The sequence below is a fragment of the Myotis myotis genome, unplaced genomic scaffold (assembly GCF_014108235.1).
Source record: "Myotis myotis isolate mMyoMyo1 unplaced genomic scaffold, mMyoMyo1.p scaffold_m19_p_17, whole genome shotgun sequence".
Classification (NCBI taxonomy): domain Eukaryota; kingdom Metazoa; phylum Chordata; class Mammalia; order Chiroptera; family Vespertilionidae; genus Myotis; species Myotis myotis.
This window is the reverse complement of record NW_023416321.1, coordinates 38,529,900-38,551,228: the sequence shown is the minus strand read 5'-3', so window position 1 is coordinate 38,551,228 and position 21,329 is coordinate 38,529,900. Positions and strand designations below refer to the sequence as shown.

At 43.1% G+C, this 21,329-nt stretch overlaps 1 protein-coding gene across 11 annotated transcripts in view; it reads right to left on the bottom strand.

Moving 5' to 3' along the window:
- Positions 1-20,772, bottom strand: part of ANKFY1 (ankyrin repeat and FYVE domain containing 1) — a 69,399-nt gene extending 48,627 nt beyond the window's left edge. For 8 of the 11 annotated variants that reach the window (XR_004972952.1, XR_004972953.1, XM_036341264.1 and 5 more), the window contains exons 1-3: positions 20,696-20,772; positions 4,931-5,123; positions 3,017-3,135 (exon numbers count right to left, since the gene is read on the bottom strand). Coding sequence is in view for 8 of the 11 variants with exons in the window: in XM_036341264.1 (XP_036197157.1) it covers positions 3,017-3,135; positions 4,931-5,123; positions 20,696-20,705 (322 nt within the window). In the remaining 3 variants the exon portion in view is untranslated. Of the gene's footprint in view, positions 1-2,952; positions 3,136-4,930; positions 5,124-9,020; positions 9,138-14,639; positions 14,782-20,695 lie in introns of those variants that run through there. The other 3 variants (XM_036341265.1, XM_036341266.1, XM_036341271.1) reach the window with 3 other exon arrangements.
- Positions 20,773-21,329: the final 557 nt, after the last annotated feature.

Below are 21,329 nucleotides of genomic sequence, written 5' to 3'. Positions count from 1 at the left end.
TCTTCCTCTCTAAAACCAATAGAAACATTTTTAAAAATGTTATGGTGTCCTAAAAAAGTAAAAAAAGTTTTTAATTTAATGTTTAAATTAGACATTTTACACCTTTGTGCAATTTTTTCTTCTTATGCAATTTTAGTTGTTCCAGGGAGCAGTCAATATTTCATTTTTTTTCCCACTCTTATCCATATTGATTGCATACAGTATTTCACAATTACACATAAAGTTATGCTATGTGAATTACCTATGACAGAATCCATCTGAGACAGGTCAGATGATAAGGTTAAAAAAGACCATTTTATAGTTCTGCTGCCTAACTGCTTCCTACAACTGTCATACCCATTTATAATGAGACTGGCAATGTGCAAGAGGACCAATTTCATGAGCCTCACACTAGTGGGATCGTCAATTTTTGACAATGTAGATATCAAAAGATGCTAACTTATTCTAAACTTTGTTCTAACAAAGCTGGATATTTTATTTTATTATCTCTTCTAATCTTTGTAAACTATCTGTTCATGTAATCAAGATCCTATCATGCATTTTATAAAGAACTAGAGGCCCAGTGCATGACATTCGTGCACTGGGGGAGGGATCCCTCAGCCGGGCCTGCACCCTCTCGCAGTCCAGGACTCCTCGGGGGATGTTCAGTGGACGGATAAGGCCTAAGCCAGCAGTCAGACATCCCTCTTGCAGTCTGGGGCTTTCTTAGTCTGGGGCTCTTGCAGTCCGGAACCCCTTGCTCCGTACTGCCCCCCTGCAGCAGAGGCGGGAGAGTCTCCCACCACCGCCGTTGCACTTGCCAGCCTCTGAGCTTGGCTTCTGGCTGAGTGGTGCTCCCCCTGTGGGAGCACACTGACCACCAGGGGGCAGCTCCTGTGTTGAGCATCTGTCCCCTGGTGGTCAGTGCACGTCATAGCAACCATTTGTTCCCCTGTCCAGTCGATTTGCATATTAGGGTTTTATTATATAGGATACCTCCTGACCTAATGGGTTTTAATGTTATCCATAGTTGTTATGTAAGGGGTCAAAGATATATGGCTTCAAAAGACTTAAAATTGAAAGGCTCAGTCAGAGATTTCAGTCATATAAACTGGTGCTGTTCCAATAAAGACTGCTTCCCAAGTAGATGTTTTAGTTACAGACATGAATGCATGTGCACATGTAAACGCATGTGTGTATACTGTTGTGCTTACAACTCTGAATTAGGGACCTCAGGTTAAACCAGCCGTGGGCAAACTACGGCCCGCGGGCCGGATACGGCCCGTTTGAAATGAATAAAACTAAAAAAAAAAAAAGACCGTACCCTTTTATGTAATGATGTTTACTTTGAATTTCTATTAGTTCACACAAACACTCCATCCATGCTTTTGTTCCGGCCCTCCGGTCCAGTTTAAGAACCCATTGTGGCCCTCGAGTCAAAAAGTTTGCCCACCCCTGGGTTAAACCCTAGAAATGATCATACAGTGAGTTCACTCACAGTAGAGAAGCATTAGACATCTGCTCCCCTAAATCCTTGAGATAAGTGCCTACTTAACCTTTGCAACACTGCTCACCTCTGACACCTTATCAGCCCTAGTTAGTGTCTTCGGTACCTTAACATAAAGCAATTATATTACCATTCACACAGCCCTGGCCTGCAATGATTTATTATTAGCCCATTTCCTCTCACAGAGTATGAGCTCAGTCTGTATTGCAAGGACTGTGTTATAACGATCTCAGAGTTCCCAGTACTACACATGGAAAACAGTACCTTCTGAATGGTCAGCAAAGACAATTTAGCAAAATTTCCACAGAGCCAATCACTTCTGGAAGTAACTCATAATTTAATGCCTAGGTATTCTCCTTATCATGCATTAAAATTCTCATGACTATTAACAGCAGCATTAAATTTAAAATTTGGTTTTTTAAAACAACAGAGTACCATCTGAAAATGCATTTTGAAGTCAACTTTCAAAAATGATGTTTTTATGTCTACTTACCACCATATTTACCCAAATTCTACACAACCTAATGTGGCATAAAACAATTAAATAATAACTTGAAACAGCTCAATGCACCTATTCAAATTCCGAAGAATGAAGCTCATTCTTAGTTGTTTTAAAAACATGTTTTTATTGATATTAGAGAAAGAGAAAGGGCGAGGGAGGGAGGAGAAAGAGAGAGAAAATATTGATGAGAGAGAGAACATCTATCGGTTGCCTTCCGTACATACCCCAACAGGGGATTGAACCTGCAACCTGGGTATGTGCCCTGATTGGGAATCGAACCAGGAACCTTTTGGAGTACGGCACGACGCTCAACCAACTGAGCCCCACCAACCAGGGCACTCATCCTTTGATTTTAAATAAAATATATTCCTATTCCTTGGAGTAACTGTTACTTCTGAATTCAGTTCTTACAGATCAGGAAAAGTACTTTGATAGTTATGATTCAATTTTAGGCAACTGAACAGGACGACTTTTTCTTGGAGTGAAAGAAAAATTGTTTTCTACACATGCTCCCATATTTATAGTATACTATTATATGAAAAGAGTTTCTGGACAGACATTTATATTTTATAAATTATAAAAATACTGTAGATACTCAAATATTTACTATTTATTAGCCAGATAGTAAATGAAGGTATTCACAAAGTATAACCTACTGATTCACTATATTTAACTAGTTCATGGTCACCACTGATCAATAAGAAAAGTATTCTTGCCCGATCCGGTTTGGCTCAGTGGACAGAGCGTCAGCCTGAGGACTGAAGGGTCCCAGGTTCGATTCCGGTCAAGGGCATGTACCCTGGTTGTGGGCACATCCCCAGTAGGGAGTGTGCAGGAGGCAGCTGATTGATGTTTCTAACTCTCTATCTCTCTCCTCTCCTCTCTATAAAAAAGCAGTAAAATATATATTTTTTTAAAAAGTATTCTACTTTTGTTAAACCACAAATATTTCAAAACAACACACCTTAACCTTCTGCCAAGACTTCTTGTGCTGGCAGTTTTGAGTCCCCAACCGGTCAGAGGCTCACCTGACAGGTCCAGCTCCTTGGTGGAAGACAAATTGGCCAGACTCCAGCTGTCACTGCGGGCCGCCAGGACAAACTTGTGAGCATTGATGTGCCTTCCTCCAACCTTTATCTTTAGATCACTGATGAAGAAACATATTCACAAATATAAAAAGAAAAATGTCACCATAACTAGGTATAGCTAGAATTCACAGCTGATATTCATCAACATACATCTGCAAAAGAAAAAAAATCACAGCAAATTTCTTTCTCTATGCTAGCACTTAATTCTGATGGGTCATGTTTCTAATGTGTTGCTAGACACGTTTTCTATTTCTAATTTATGGCTTTAGTTCACACGGATGTTCTGCTTTCAAAGACATCTAAACGAATTCTTAAGGTGGTGAACCTACAAGTTAAATAGGATCATTAACATTCATATAAAAAGTAGAAAAGGTTTTATGAGCAATAAATCAAGATAATCATCAGGGGAGAAAGACAGAAAGCCTGAAGATTGTGATGTCAGCTCTGAGTAGATAGTGCTGCCATGCTCCCTACCACATTAATGCATAAGTACAGTAAAAACAGAAAAAGTTATGACCAAATCAGCTTTGATAAAACAGTCAAGTATATGAGACCCAATATCTAGATTACTGTTCTTATGAGAAACATTCAGACCTTTTATTGGCCATTTTTTACTCAACCATTTATAAAGAAATACAGTGAGAGAAATACTTTCTTTCAAACATGTTTCCATATTTATGACATACTATTATATGAAAAGAGCTTTCCAAATAGTTATCTATCTATGTTTAACTCTGAAATGTCAAATACTAAGGCAAGAAAGCATCTAGGCAGTTAACAAAACCTAAAAATGACCTACTGAGCTGACACAGTATGTGCCATATGGCTGTGCTGACAGCAATCCCAAGTCATGAATTATCATCACCCTGCTTGTATTTGTTGTTTTTTAAATTTTCATACTCCCTCTAAAATAACTGTTAGGTTGGAAAGCTTTTAGAAACTAAATACACAAAAACTATTACATGAATGAATACATAAAACTATTATATTAATTAACTTATCCACTTAAAAGGAGGCCCAACCAGAATATTGTTTCTATATAATGCTTCATGCAGACACATTTTACCCCACAAAAGCACTATCTAGATTAGAACATACTTAGTAACTATGTAAGAAGCGTATCAACAATTCTAGTTCGATTAAAGAGAAAACTGGATGGAGAAACTGAAACTGAAAAATCGGTTTTTGAAGCAGGTGCTCTTTTACCAATAAACTTTTTCCATAAGCATGCATTTTGTTGAAGAATTTAAATAGTTTTTTAAGATATATTTTTATTAATTTCAGAGAGGAAAGGAGAGGGAGATAGAAACACCAATAATGAGAGAGAATCATTGATCCGCTGCCTCCTGCATGCCCCCTCCTGGGGATCGAGCCAGCAACCTGGGCATGTGCCCTGACCAGGAATCAAACCGTGACCTTCTGGTTCTATTATCTGTGCCTAAGATAAGCAGGAAACAGACAAAATCTTGCCTAAAGAAACTTACATTCTAGAAACTCAATACAGAGAAATAAACGTGGGAAGAAAGTCAACAAGAGATGAGAAGTTGAGCCCAACCGATGTGGTTCAGTGGTTGAGTGTTGACCAACCATGAACCAGGAGGTCAGGGTTCGATTCCCAGTCAGGGCATATGCCTAGGTTGCAGCCTTGATCCCCAAGTAGGGGTATGCAAGAGGCAGCTGATCAATGATTTTCTCACCACTGATGTTTCTAACTCTCTACCCCTCTCCTTTCCTCTCTCTGAAATCAATAAAAATGTATTTTAAACAAAAGAGAGAGGAAAAGTTGCAATGTGGCCTGGGAATAAAGCTAAAGGGCTGGCTTCTCCAAACTGGCCCTGTGTCCAAGGAGCTCACCTATACTGCTCCTGCTCATAGAGGTCGGCCACAATCGTCAGCAGGCGGCTGATGAAGGACTCACTGCTGTTTTCCTTGTTTGCTTGTGCGGCCAAAAGAGTGCATCTCTTCTCTGTCTCTGCCAATTTCTTCTGCAGCTTGACATACTCTTGTCGGAGAAGCATCAAGTGCTTCTCCAACTTGGCCACCTCCTCTGCAAGAGAAATAAAGAATCAAGTTTACCATAGCAGGTGTAAAGCAGACAGCATTCATTAATCCCTCATTCCACAGATAGGATGGCTACCTTTTTTTTTTTAATCTTCACCTGAAGACATGCTTAGAGAGAGGATGGAAGAGAAAGAGAGGGGGAGAGAAAGAGAGAGAGAAACTTATCGGTTGCCTTCCATACATGCTCCTATCAGGGATGGAACCCACAACCTTTCAGTGCACAGGACAATGCTCAACCAACTGAGCCACTCCAGCTGGGCTCTACTTCTCCTTTTTTAAATATATTTTTTTATTTATTTCAGAGAGTAAGGGAGAGGAAGAGATAGAAACATCAATGATGACAGAGAATCATTGGTCAACTGCCTCCTGCATACCCCATACTGGGGATCGAGTCCACAAACCTGGGCATATGCCCTGACCAGGAGTTGAACCGTGACCTCCTGGTTCATAAAGAATGGTTTTATTTCAGGGTGTCACTGGATCACTGGGCCAAAAAGACCATCATGGTCCAGGGGTTTCTCTTCTCAGTTTCCCTTGAAGATCAATATTCAATATATGACAATGAACAGACACACACATAAGATGCTAACAGGTACCTGCCCTACAAATCCTTTACCATTAAGCCAGGAGGCTCAAGGAAAGAAAATTATCAAAATCATCCAGAAGTCTTTTTCAAACCACTAGTAGTAACTAACTTTCACATGTCACATGATGTTCTAAAAGCTTTGTGAATCCTCTCGTGCAAACTTCATGACACACCCAAGTAGTAGGTCCTATTAGTAACACACTTTACAGATGAGAACACTGCGGCATAGAGAGATTAAGAATTTGCATAAGAACAGCGTGGATAGACTGGAGAGCATTATGCTAAGCGAAATAAGCCAGAAAAAGGTAAATATCACACGATCTCTCTCATTTGTTAAAAATAATGAACAACATAAACTGGTGAACAAAAATAGATCTAGAGACATAGAAGCATCGAACAGACCGTCAAACCTCAGAGGGAAGGCAGGGGGGTAAGAGATCAACCGAAGGACTTGTATGCATGCATATAAGCAGAACCAATGGACACAGACCGTAGGCGGGTGAGGGCCTGTGCTGGGGGTGGGAATGGGCGGGGAGAGGCCAATGGGGGAAAAAGGAGACTTATGTAATACTTTCAACAATAAAGAATTTAAATTTTTAAAACAAGAAAAAGAATTTGCATAAGGTTACAAAGCTGGTGAGAGGTGGCGCCGTGAGGAGCCCAGGCGTTCCCATGCTCATTCCAGGACCGGTGACTTATTAACCACTGCCCTACACTATCTGACACCTGCCCTCCTTCAGGAGGGGATCAGGGCAGTCAATAACGGTTCAGATGGGAGCAAGTCATATTCCACAGGTGTGCTGGGGCAGATTAAAAAGGTTGAGAACCACTATATTTGATTCATTAAATTCAATAAATACTTACCAAGTGTCTACTAGGCAGGTGCCAGACACTGCATAATATTAATCAAAATCAGACATATCTTCCCTAAAAGCTTTTAGTTACTGGGGAAGTAAACTTTTATATAACAATTGCAACAATCAAATGCAAAAACTACAACAATAATGAATACATCCTAGAAAAAAAGAACAAAACTGTAAGAACCTATAATAAAGAAATTTAACTTAGGATATCAGGAAAGGCTTCCCCTAAGTAAGGAACAGTCAGGGAACTTTACCTGGGCTCTAGAGTTTTGGTGGGGAATCACACAACCATGCAAATTACCTCCATAAATCAAAGTCTAACTATTGGAACAATGGTGCTGCTATGGTCAGTCTCTGGGCCTCAGTCCTTCACCCTTCTATTTCCCACCACAGATATTCCAAATCTTGACACTATCCTCAAGCCCATCTCTAACCCAATCTGCCTCATTCTGAGTCAATGCCGTTTAGGTAAAAGGCCAACTGAAGTGCAATGTTTTTGTTCATTCATTGATTTGTTCAAAGATTTTCATCTCTTAAGTGGACAACTGCATAACTTAGTCATCCATTAAAAATTTACTAAGTACCTATGCAGTGCCAGTGTCGAAGTAAAAAAATACACCCTGGTACATTTTTATTTTTTACAAAGTTATAGGGTAATGAAGAAGAAGAGCTAGTAAACAAAACAATTCAATAACAACTAACAGCACTCTGACATGGAATACAGACAGAGCATGAAGCAAGACCACCTGTATTAAGCTAGTGCAAGGAAAGACATCCCAGAAAAGTGGTGTTTTACATCAAAAGATTTAAACCAAAGGTGGGGAACCTTTTTTCTGCCAAGGGCCATTTGGATATTTATAAGATTATTCGCTGGCCATACAAAATTATCAACTTAAAAATTAGCCTGCTATATTTGGTCAGACATTTAATTAACTCACCCCTAGTGCCTTGGCAGGGCCGGACCAAATGATTTCGAGGGCCTTATACAGCCCGCGGGCCACACGTTCCCTACCCGATTTAAATGAAGCCTGTAAGGTTTGTAGCATTCTGAGCCCAGAAAATGCAAAGAAAAGGCTTCAGCCTTTTACATTCTTGGTCAGATTCTCCTTTCAAACCATTATCAGTCAACAGGTTTGTGAAACACACATAGTACTTGGCTCTACGACGAATACAAATAATTAGAAGGCAAGACCTAGCCTAGTCCTCCAAGAGCTCACTGGCAAAAATGTCTGCCACTCACCTGCCTCTGCTTAAGTCAACTGAAAACGGTGGCCAGAGGATAAGTCATCTTGCTAGTTCAACCTAGGGTTATAGCCCCCTTGCTGAAGAGGGAGCTTCCATGTTTTCACAGGGGCAGCCTGTGGCTATGGACTACAGATTCTTCTTCCATGAACCAAACTGAACGAACCCATTAACCTTGGTTTCAATCACATAATAGTCTAGGCCAGCGGTTCTCAACCTGTGGGTCGCGAACAATGAAAATACATCCTGCATATCTGATATTTACATTACGATTCATAACAGTAGCAAAATTACAGTTATGAAGTAGCAACAAAAATAATTTTATGGTTGGGGGTCACCACAACATGAGGAACCATATTAAAGGGTCACGGCATTAGGAAGGTTGAGAACCACTGTTCCAGGCAACCTTAATATTTTGCTCAAAAGCTCCAACCCATCAGGACTACAGCATGAGTAATTAACTCTGCACTTCCATGTCACTTAACTCACCAATCTACATGTATTTATGATGCACCTACAGTGCACTAAGCATTATGGTAGATTATGAGTTGCCTCTCTGAGAGTTTTGAAAAAGGGCAGTCTAATTTGCACCTCTTGCAAACAACGAAGCACTAAAGTAGTATCAAATGTAAAAATAAGGGGTGGGGTGGACTAGAGGGGGTCAAAAGAGGTAATATGTAATATTTTCAACAATAAAGATTTATAAACAAACAAACAAACAAAAAATGGAAACTCAAAATAGTATCTACAAGGAACTCACAAACAGGAGGGTCAAAAACAAAATTAATAGTCACAAAGAATCTGGGGAATTATTATGGAGAATTATGAGGCTATTTGCCTTCAAGAGTGGAAAGTTGCTGGTTGCTTTATCTAATCCTTAAAATGAGACAGTAAAAGCTACTTTGATCATCTTCTCAAACAGTCCCTGTAAATTTCTTTGGATATTGATTATACACATATAATTCCAAAATCCACAGCAATACCCTAAGTCTCGCTCCAGAATTTCTGACACACATTTCCAGCTGCAGCCTGGACAATGACAAAAGACCTAAATCACAAAGGTTATGATCAGAGATGAGGCCAGATAAAAGAAGGCCTTAGGATAAGTTAGGGCTCTTATACATGAAATCATAGGCCCTCTGCCCAGCATCTTTTGTAGGGGAAACAGATCACAAGTGCACCTATCAATTACCATTTCAGAGTGTAATGGAAAAAGTGCCCATGGCTGAGATGTTATCCTGTGGGGAAAATTGTCTCCTTACAAACAGCAATGCAATGTGTCCTTGAAGTGTCACCAAGCTGTAGAGTTCTTACAGGAAAAAGAATAAAATTACCATTCTGAGCAATAATGAAGGGAAAAGCTACAGCACAGTGCAGCAGTGAAGGGTACAGGCAGGGGAGCTAGACTGACTAGGATCAGTGGCCCCACAACTTTATAGTTGTAACACCTTAGTGTATTGTAAGCATTAAAAGTGCTGATACATACAATGACCTTAGAAGAGTATCTGCCCCCCAGTAAGTGGTCAATAAGTGTTTGTGGTTATCATTCTGAGAAAGGCAACACAATAGAGTCTTAGGAGCATGTGCTCTGGAGGCTCACTCTACTGGGTTGTAACCCCAACTTGCCCATTTACTAGCTGTGTGACCTTGGGCAAGTTACCTACTCCTCTCTGGACCTGTTTTCTCCTGTGGAAAATGGGAATAATAGTATTTCAGAGTGGTTGTCAAGGAGTAACTGAGTTAAGGTAGGCTAAATCATTTAGAACAGTGTCTGGTTTAAAGATTTACTACCACTATTTCTTTACAAAGTGGTTAGTTTTCAGCTGTGGTTTCTTCTTTCTCTACTTCCAACTTTGCTTTTGAAAAATAAGCCTAGAAATTTATATAATGGATAAAACCTCTGATTTCACCAAAAGAGCTATGCTAAATATCAATGAAGAATGTCAACAGCTTGCATTATAATTCTGTCATGTTTCTTTACAAATAATACCCAATATCAATGCAGTCTGAGGTCAGACACTTTGATGAACTTTCTGATAGTTCATCAGTCTTGACAGAAACAAAGATGCTTGAGACAAAAAAAAAAATCTGCATTCGCTATAAAAGGCCCTAAAACAGAGACCAATATTGATTGCAAATAATAATAATAATTATTATCAGCAAGTCATGAGACAGTCAGAAAAGGAACCCACAATGACCCTTACAGATCAAGAGTTGGCAAAGGGCCAGATAGTAAATATTTTAGGCTCTTTGTGCCTCAGTTTCTGTAGCAACTACTCAATCCTGCAAAAGCATCAATGAATGAACACATGGCTGCCCCCCGAAAATTTTATCTATGGACACTGAAAATTGAATTGCATACAATGTTCACATGCCATGATAGTCTTCCTTTGGTTTTTCATTAACTATTAAAATATATACACACACCTACATATACACACATATGCATATACACAAACATACCCACATATATAATTCTTAGTACAAAAACAAGTCTCAGGTCAGATCTGGCCAATAAGTCATAGTTTACCAAACCCTGTTCTAGGGAATTTTTTTAAATGTTTTTATTGATTTTTAGAGAGAAAGGAAGGGAGAGGGATAGAGAGATAGAAATATTGATGAGAGAGAAACATCGATTGGATGTCTCCTGCACGCCCCCTGCTGGGGATCAAGTCTGCAACTCAGGCAAGTGCCCTATCCAGGAATCAAACCAGTGACCTCTTGGTTCATGTGTCAATGCTCAAACACTGAGCCACACAGGCTGAGCTGTTCTAGGGAATTTTTAAAGAATTAGTATACCCCTTGAAATATTCATTTTTATTGCATGTAATATTATTACATTTAAAATCGTTTTTCTTGAAATATTAATGTTTATTGCATGTAACATTATTATACTTAAAATCATTTTTCTTGAAATATTAAAAAAAAAGAATTAGTATACCAAAATGACCAGAGCCAAATGAAAAGAGAAGAAAGTAGTTAATCTGTCTCAAATGCCTATAATTCTATATCCTCTGATTTTCCTTTACCAAAGCCTATGCCACTAGAGGGCCCTTGCATCTGCAAGACCTCTCTCTCTCCAGGCTCACCTCCTACCCTTATTTATACACATGCTCACAGTAACCTACCCCAAATAAACGTTTACACATGTTCACACTCTTGACTGTCTTGTCTATCATGCTCTTTTCCTTCTCCACTAATTTCTCACTGCTTCCTTCCTTACCTCCTTAATCTTTTGAAACTTGGCTTCTATCCATACCATTCTACTCAAAGGATCTCCATCACAGTGATAAAACCACCCACTGCAATTCCCCTTCTTTAACCTTCAAGGTCCTCAACCTCTCTGCATTGTCCAGCTCTTAATCAGTCCATTCTTGAAATTCTCTTGATTTTCTTGAAATTCTTTCCTCTCTGTACTCCAGGTGTTTTTCCTACCTTTCTACAGCTAACTTTCTTACAGCCTACTCTGACTACCCATTCTCTAAAAGAAGTTTGCAAGGTTCAGACCTAGAACGGAACTCTTTCTAAACTTCCTTTCTTGGAGGTCTCAAGCATACCCATACTTTACTGTCACCTCTATGTAGATGGCTCCAAGTCTCTCTCAAGAGCTCCTGTTGGAAGGATAACCAACTGGTACTACAAACTCAACAAAGCCAAAATTAAACTTAACATCTCCTTTAAATCAAACTCCTCTTCCTGCTTCCATTTTAATTGTTATCCAAATTTGAAAGCTCTGGGTTATCATGCATAGGCTATGATAATCCACTTACAATAGTATGGCAATTACATAAAACACTTAGGAATAAACTGAACAAAAATATGCAAGACCTGCACACTGAAACTATAAGACACTGCTGATAAAATAAAGACAACCTAAATATAGTCAGCCCTCTTGTATCCTTGGGTTTTGTATGCATGGATTCAACCAACCATGGATCAAAAAATATTCAAGGGGAAAAAAAATCCCTTATCTCTATGGGTCAGTTCTGATCTCTGCTCTTCCTTTCTCTTCCTTTCTTCTCTCTATTCTCCCACCCCTCCTCCTATCATCTACTCTTCCTCCAATGGCACCTCCCCTCTCCCACCCTCCCTCCCCTAACACTTTGCTCGAACACATATATATCTTTATCTTTTATACTGTACCTTTTCTATATTTAGATATGATTAAATACACAAATACTTACCATTGTGTTACAATAACCTACGGTATTCAGTACAGTAACATGCTATACAGGTTCGTAGCCTAGCAGCAATAGGCTAGAGGCTAGACTATATATAGCATCTAGGTTTGTGTAAGTGCAATCTATGATGTTCACACAATGACGAATTCACCTAACAACACATTTCTCAGAACACATCCTCAATAAGCAGCACATGACTGTAATGGAGTACTTCTTAGCCATAAAACATACTACATCAAAATCAATATGCTAAGTGAAAAAAGCCAGACACAAAAGACTACATACTGTATAATCCCACATGAAACTGTAGAGAAGGCAAACTATGGTGATAGATCGTAAACCAGTGGTTGCCAGAGACCAGGGGAATGGGATAGACTGTAAAGAAGTTCAAGGAAATTTTTTAAGATTATAGAAATGTTCCATAGGATGACTGTGGTGGTGGTTACACTACTATAAATATTTGTCAACTGTATTTGACATCTTTCTCTTTCTGAACACCATCACACCAACATTTCCTGGAAGCCTTAGCATCATTCGCAACACGTAACCAGTCACCCTTCTCATCCTCCCTCTCTCCATTCCATTCTATGTATATCAAGATTACTCTTCCTAAAACACAGCTCAACTAACCAAACAACTTCAGGTTCTTCACTGTCTACAGAAGTACCAGTTTCCTACTGCAGCACTCCTGAGGTTTCTTGAAGGCAGGAAATGTCTTATTTATCTTTGTATTTCATTGGCAGTACTTTAAACTGTGTGGCATGGTCTTTCAGTATACTACACACAGGATTTTAGAAGCCTTCTGACTTAATAGGCCAAATTATATGATACTGGCTACTGAAAAATGCCGGGCCCCCTCCCCCTCCCCCCATTATATCCATAATTTCTGGAACCTTGACTATTACCTTATATGGCAAAAAATGGGGGCAGGTGACTATGTTAGATGGGAGGTTATGCTGGATTATATGGGTAGGCCCTATCCTAGCAGAGGAAAATTCGACGAAGAGGAAAAGGCAGAACAGAGATATTTCAGGATGCTGGCCTTGAAGATGAGGGAGATATGGCCACAAGCCAGAATGCCAAGAGCCACAAGAAGCTAGAAGAAGCAAGAGACATTCTCTCCTAGAGCACGGCTCTAGTGACACTCTGATTTCAAACCAGTAACACTCATTTTAGACTTCTGATTTCCAGAATCATGAGAGAATACTTTTCTGCTGTTTTAAACCACCCAGTTTGTGGAAATTTGTTACAGCAGCCATAAGAAACTAATACCTCTACACTTATAAAACAATTCTTTATAGTAAAATACTTTAAAGCCCCAGCAGCTTCTTTCTGGATTAGTGTCAATAACAAAGTTTTATAAACAAAATATAGTTTCTTGTAATATTTTGCAAGCAAAAGAGGAATACTTTTAATATCTCCAATAGCAGTTAATTCTTCATTATCTCAAGGTCTAACTAACATATTCAAAGTAGCACAGTATTTAAATAGAATTTACTTAGGTTAAGTGGGTTGCTTAAAAATCACACAATTAGCAAGAGACTAATTTAAGATTTAAGATCGTAAGCCAAAGCCCATGTTCATCCCAATTTATTATGCTGCCTAATATTTGCCCCAATGTCAGGAAATCAAATAAATATTAATTCATGAATCCAGGAATTAAATGTGTTCTTTCCATTCCCCATCCTAAATGCAATTTCTACTCTCCTCTTCCTACTCCAATTTTAATCCACACTGTATTCACAAAGTATTTTTATTTTATTACTAGAGGCCCGGTGCACAAAAATTTGTGCACTGGGGGGGGGGAGGGGGGTCCCTCAGCCCGACCTATGCCCTCTTGCAGTTTGGGACCGCTCAGAGGATGTCCACCTGCTGGTTTAGGCTCGCACCCTGGGGCATTGGGCCCAAGCTGGCAGTCAGACATCCCTCTGGCAGCCCGGCAGCCCTCAGGGGATGTCCACTTGCCAGCGGGGAGCAGACCTAAGCTGTAGTTGGACATCCTTAGTGCTGCTGAGGAGGCGGGAGAGGCTCCCGCCACCACCGCTGTGCTGGCAACCATCAGCCTGGCTTGTGGCTGAGCAGAGCTCCCCCTGTGGGAGCACACTGACCACCAGGGGGCAGCTCCTGCATTGAGCGTCTGCCCCCTGGTGGTCAGTGTGTGTCATAGTGACCAGTCATTCCCAGTCATTTTGCTGTTACGGTCAGTTTGCATATTACCCTTTTATTATATAGGATTATTTTGTTAATCTTCACCTGAGGATAATTTTCCCAATGATTTTTGAGAGTGGAAGGAGGGAGGGAGGGTAGAAGGGTTGCCTCCTGCATGCACCCCAACCAGAGCTGGGGATCAAACCTTCAACCCAGGTAGATGCCCTTGACCAGGAATGGAACCCACAACCCTTCTGTGCATGGGCCCACGCGCTAACTGTAACTGGACAAGCAAGGGGTCCGGGCTGTCTGTCACTACTTGAGCCAATTAAGCAGAGTCAGGGTTGAATCATATATGAGGGTTTATTCCAATAATGCCAGCAGGATGGGAGAGCAGCAGGTCATCCACAAAAATCTGCTCTGCATCCCCCAACCCCCACCACCATAAACCAACTGCTTATATTGGACAGGACAAAGATTACATGATGAGGTAGGCAATGCAGGCTGGGTCGGGGCTCCATTGTTTGGGCAACAAGGTTGTTAATCTTCCCATGATAATAGGCTGTTCTTGAATGAGAATGGATGGAATTCCAAGGTTGACTCCCAGGTCCGAGGGGCGTACAACTCCCAGCCAGGTTAGAATGTCCTTTCTTTAATCAGAACAAGGTAATCATGGTTAACAGAGCATGATTAATATACCTTATAACTGTAGCTAGTCCCCAATATTCTACTTTTGCCCCTAACATAACTACTGAGCCATACCGACCAGGGTCACTAAGTCTTTTTAGATTAACAAAATCCTAATATTTCCTTTCTGTAGATTTGTATAGTTCTTACATCCAAGTCCCGGTTTTAGCAGTGAATTAGTGGTTTGTATAATTCCTTAATGACTACCTGACTATCCGTACTCTGCTCTATGTCTATTAGGTAAAAGAAAATAATTCTAAAAGCTGTGATAGAATCCTATTTTGAGAACTACAAGAATAATTTTTGTTTCAGACATATATTAGGGTCTTCCACATAACAATATCTCTTAAAGTATCATCTCCCTAAAATACAGTATCTTTCTTGTTGGCATTGGAATAGATAAGCTCCTCGTGGTAATGAATTACTACCACTGCTACTTTTCTAAATCTGTCATAAGGCAGATGAAATTTTTCTTTCACTGGGGTTACTGAATACTCATTAACCAAGAGGGCTAAATATAGAAAATTGTTTAATGGAGAATAAGAAATAAGTGGATGTATTTACTATTGAGAACTCAAGTTCACATATTGTAATGAAAAGAAGGAAAGGGGAAAGAAAAGATAGCAATACCATCTGGAGGAGAGTGAAAAGAGATAGTAAAGGTCACAGATAGTCCTCCCAGTCTGCACTCTCCCACTTCACACACACGCACAGTTTGGATATTATTAAAAACTAGTGCCCTGGTGCACAGATTCGTGCACATTGAAAGGAAATGAATTAGAGGGTAGCAGGCAGGACAGGACTGGGTGAGATGGGCCAGACATGCCCTAGAGACAACCTCCCATGGTCCCTCCCCAGCCGGCCACAGCTGGGGCGGCGATGCAGCTTGAAGGGTGTCTGTGGAGTGAGCAGGGTCCCTCCGGCAGGTGGGACCCCTCGGCCTGGCCTGCGGGGATCAGGCTGAAACCGGCTCTCTGACACCCCCCGAGGGGTCCCAGATTGTGAGAGGTTGGTTCTCGGGTAATACACCCCTGAATTGGGCTCCCTCCTCTCTGGTTCTGGGTGCGTCATCCAAGAACCATTGCTGCCAAGTCACCGCAGCTCGGCAGCTCCTGAATTGAGCATCTGCCCCTGGTAGTCAGTGTACGTCATACCTACCAGCCAGTCACTTAACCTTTTATATCCTATATAATAAAGAGGGAATATGCTAATTGACCCTCAGACCATTGCAAAGATGGGGCACCCACAGCCAATGAGGGGATATGCCCCACCCTCAAAGATGGTGGCGCCCACAGCCACAAGATGGCTGGCAGGGAAGGGCAGTTGTGGGTGATCAGGCCAGCAGGGGAGGGCAGTTAGGGGCGACCAGGCCAGCAGGGGAGGGCAGTTGGGAGCTATCAGGCTGGCAGGGGAGTGGTTAGGGGGTGGTCAGGCTGGCAGGCAGAAGCGGTTAGGGGCAATCAGGCAGGTGAGCGGTTGGGAGCCAGCAGTCCCGGATTGTGAGAGGGATGCCCAACTGCTGGGATCGGATCTAAACCAGCAGGGATCGGGTCTAAACCGGCAGTCAGACATCCCCCAACAGGTCCCAGATTAGAGATGGTGCAGGCCGGGCTGAGGGACAACCCCCCTTCCAGTGCACAAATTTCGTGCACCAGGCCTCTAGTATACAAATAAGATGGTACTAAGAGATATTTCATATTATGACTTTTCACCATTTAAAGTATCTAGCATTTCATAACTTGACTGCTCTGACAAAGTCCAAAAGCCATTATTTAACCAAAGTTTGCTTAAAAAAAAACAAAAACTACTTTGGGTTTCTGGTCAAGATGGAGGCGTAGGTAAACATGGTAGCCATTTCAACATGCCTCAGACAATTCTAGTCATGTCACTATCTTGGCTGACACCTTTCATCAGCCTCACCCCATGGCTCAGAGTAAAATCCAAATGCTTCACCAATTCTTTCATAATCAGCCCTTAACATACTTTCCCAGCCTCATATCCTTCCATCAAGAACAGTGACCTCTTCCCACTACCATCTCTCCTATGTCCAAAAGAGGCTTATTTTCCAAAGCCCAGCCCCAATGCTTGCAGCAAAGACCTTCCCTGACCACCCAATGCTCCCCACCACTTCCATAAAACAATCCCTTCCTATTCTGAATTCTCAAAGTAACTCCGAAGCATTTTTCACTGTCCACCACATAATACAGTTTCTTATGCACATACTTTTCACCTCCCCTCCTAGACTGTGGAGTTGCCTGTGAATAGACTCTGGGTCTAGCTATTCTTGTTTGTTTGCTAATACTCACCTGAGGATATTTTCCCATTGATTTTTAGGGAGAGTGGAAGAGAGAGGAGACAGAAACATCGATGTAAAAGAAACACATCGACTGGCTGCATCCTGCACAAGCCCCAACCAGGGTCAGGGCCAGGGAGGAGCCCGCAACCAAGGTACGTGCCCTTGACCGGGATCTAACCTGGGACCCTTTGACCTGCAGGCCAATGCTCTATCCACTGAGCCAAACCAGCTAGCTGGCTATTCATTTTTAACCACCCACTACTTCTCCCTCTACCCCCACTCCATGCTCATCCCATCCTCCACCCAACAATGCCTCACTAGGTGGAATTCAATAGATACCTAGTTCCTTGGCCTACTCAGATTCAACAAGAGATATTAAGGACATAGCTATTTCTCATTTTGTTGGGCATGACTTGTAAATCATAATATCTTAACTACAACAACTCAACTTGCCAGTGACTGAACCCTGCATATCTCGACAATGATTCCATAGCTCTACTCTGGCACATCAACAGTCACTGCAGTGAATAGATAAACTTTCTTTAGGACAAAAAAAAAAATCCTCAAGGAGAAGGCTAACAACTATTGCTTGTGACAGAAATGAAAAAAAGGGAAGGTAGAGAAAAGAAAGAAGTGGTATAGAAAGGGATAGTGCCGAAAGGTATCCAGAACTATGCAATGGCATGGGACATTTGTTGAATGAATAAAATAATAAAGAGATAATTCTTTTTTTTTTTTTTTTTTTTTTTTAAAATATGTTTTATTGATTTTTTACAGAGAGGAAAGGAGAGAGATAGAGAGTTAGAAACATCGATGAGAGAGAAACATCAATCAGCTGCCTCCTGCACACTCCCCACTGGGGATGTGCCCGCAACCAAGGTACATGCCCTTGACTGGAATTGAACCTGGGACCCTTGAGTCCGCAGGCCAACGCTCTATCCACTGAGCCAAACCAGTCAGGGCAAGAGATAATTCTGATTAAAGTACAACTAGCAGCATTAAACAAGTAACAACCCAGCAAAGCATTTTCTAGTGAATCTTGCCTTCCTCTGCATAAAAAGCACCTTCAGTTTAATGAGCTAACTGGACTAAAATGCCCTACTCAACTCTTCCTAGTCAACGTTTGCAACATGGTTTCCAAAGAGCTTACATCAGAAGAGGCCAGGAAATGAGGACACAAAAATGGTAAAAGAAAACTGTGAAGTCAGAATCTCATGACTGTGCTTACCTATCTATCCTCCCTTTTAAATTGAACCCTGAAAGGATGTTTTGTTTAAGATGCATACATCACTGGCTATGTTACCTTAACTCTAATGCGCACGTGAAGGCACTTGCAGGGTAACCATCAGCATACTCGCCCGGTGTGAGCTTCTCATGGCTGGAAGCTGACTTCAAAGCACACCACACATGCTCAGTAAAACTGCTGAATGAAAAACCAGCTGCTCTCCACAATTTCAACCTTTATAATGTATCCCCAAAACACCAACTTCTATCCTCGTCCTAGTATAACAGTACTGGACTACCTACCCGTCACCACACAATAAGGCCCTCCTGAACCTTTCTACCCCACCTCACTGCTCTGAGCTACAAGCTTTGCTGGCTGCTTAGGGCTAAAGTGAACAGTTAAACAAAGTTACACAACATTCTGTTATTTACCCAAAAACTAGCTTCATGGAATGTAGCTTTCTTTCTGCTTTTATTCCTCCACTGCTTTCATAGAATATGTATCTGATGATTCCCCCTCCAGGGAGGTCTAACATGCTAAAAAAAGAGCTAAGATAAAAACTGGGTGGGGGCTGGGTGGAGGGGGGAAGGGGGGTAGGATGGGTGACATCTGTAATACTGTCAATAATTTTAAAAAGTCATTTATTTATTTGGTTAATCCTAACCCAAGGATATTTTTCCATTGATTTTTAGAGAGAGTGGAGGAGGAGAGACAGAGATCCATCGATATGAGAGAGACACATCAATTAGCTGCCTCCCCCAGGCACGGGGCGCGGCGGGTGTCGTGAGCCTTCCTCTTCCGCTATTCCTATGGCAAGACCCCCGCCCTGGATGCGGGGGACACATCAATTAGCTGCCTCCAACCAGGGCCTTGCATCAAGCCTACAACTGAGGTATGTGCCCTTGACTGGAATCAAACCCAGGACCCTTCAGTCTGTGGGCTGACGCTCTATCCACTGAGCCAAACAAGCTCGGCTTAATTAACTTTTTTTAAAAAACTGGGTGCCAGCCCCAGCTCTCTACCCTTTTAACTATACAGTGCAAATAGCACACATGCCAGGCCTCCTTCACCTTGTTCTGAAGTCTAGTCCAAATGAGAAAAGCCTGCAAACTGTCCCGTGCCACCCAAAGGTAAGATGCGTTCAGACAGCCCTGGCCAGGCAGCTCAGTTGGCTGGAGCGCCCTCAGTGCACCAATGGGTTGCGGATTCCATTCCCGGTCAGGGCACATACCCAGGTTCCGTCCCTGGTCGGTGTGGTGCGTGCGTGCGGATGTGGTGGATGCTTCTCTCACATCGATGTTCTCCCCCCACCCCCCCTTCCTTCTCCCTCCCTCTCTAGAATCAACAGAAATATGTCCTCGGGTGAGGATTAAAAAAAGAAAAAAGGTGCGTTCAGACAAAGCTTAACTCAAAACCAACACAACAGGTCGTGACCAGCACCTTGCAGTCACTCAATAAATAAGTCAGATAAGGAGTATTTCCCTCCAATAACGGGAAGGAACAGGAGAAGCACACTGGCCAGGTCCCAGGGTCCCTGGCAGGTACCTCACATCTGGGCCTCCCCCCTCCAGCCCCCCAGGTACACTATGGCTGTGACAATGAAGGATTCTAATAATGTTTCGTTCAGGGAGGTAGGCCCTAAGAGGCCAATTGCCTCTACCTGCAGGTCATAGGACGGCACCAGACAGAGGCTCAGGGCGAGGCAGAAGCCAGGGAGCACACCCCTCTCCCTCCCACGCACGCCCCCCTCTGCGCACAGCTGTGAAGCCGGAGAAAGGATCGCAGCCGCGGACGCCGGGCTGCCGGCGAGTCCGCAGACCACAGCGCGTGCCCGCTCGGCGCGCCGGCCAGTTACAACCCCGGCTCTCGCCACCCCTCACCCCGAGAAGAGACCGCGGCTCCTCCGCAGGCGAGGCATGCACCCCTCCCGGATGCGGGACATGCCAGGACAGCAGTTTCGATTTCCTAAGGAGAAGGGTTACTTCCCCCGCCGTCCCAGCACCGCGGGGCAATCCAAGAAGCCGCCCGGCCGCCCTCGGGACCCAGCGGCTGCACTCAGTTCCAGCAGGGGACCTCCCCACCCGGCTCCGCAGCCCGCCGGGGTCCCGTGGGGTCCCATGGGGTCCCGGAGCGCTGGAGGGGCGTTGCCATAGGAATAGTGCTCAAGACCCCCGCCCTGGACGCGGGGGACGGGCGGAAGAGGAAGGCTCGCGACACCTGCCGCGCCCCGTGCGACCACGTCCCGCCGTTCCCTCTCGGGGCTGCTGCGCACAGCCCGCAGCGCCCCCACAGCTCCCGCGCTATCCCGCGCGGCTCCACAAAAACCCTACCTTCCGCCATGTCGGCCCGGCCCGGCCCTGCCTGCAGCCTCGCGAGAAGTGCGCCGCTCAATCGGGGCGGGCGCGTAACAGAGGCCGCAGGTCTCGCGAGAGTCACGGGAGTCCAGGCAAAGGGAGGAGCTAGACTGTGAAAAAGCAGTGAATGAAAGTGGAGGAGTAGCCGGACGCCGGAAAATCCGAAAGCTTGTCTCTGTTCACCGAGTGCCTTCGAAGCCCGGGATGATCAGGCACCGACCTGGCTCTATCAGATTGCACTCCCTCGGGAGGGCCCTGGAAGGGATGGACAGCGTAGACTCCTCTTTGGGAGCATTTGGCCGTGAGAGGGGCGGGGGGTCTTTAGATTTTGTTGGTCAAGAGCTGAGAGGCTGAGAGAAAAGAGCCAAAGGAGAGGGAAAGGCTAAAGATGGTTCTAGGTCCCTGGGGAGACGGGATGCCCTGCAAGCGAATGCAAAAGGGAGTCACTGTTATTCTACTAAAACATGGGGACATAGATGAGGGTGGGGGGAGATCGGGGCGAGAGCTGGATGACATCGATGTTATGTTTGAAGTTTGTAGGCAAGAGTACCAACCAGAAGAGAACGAAGAAACGCTGGACACAGGTTGGAAGTCCTGTTTCAGTGTCTCC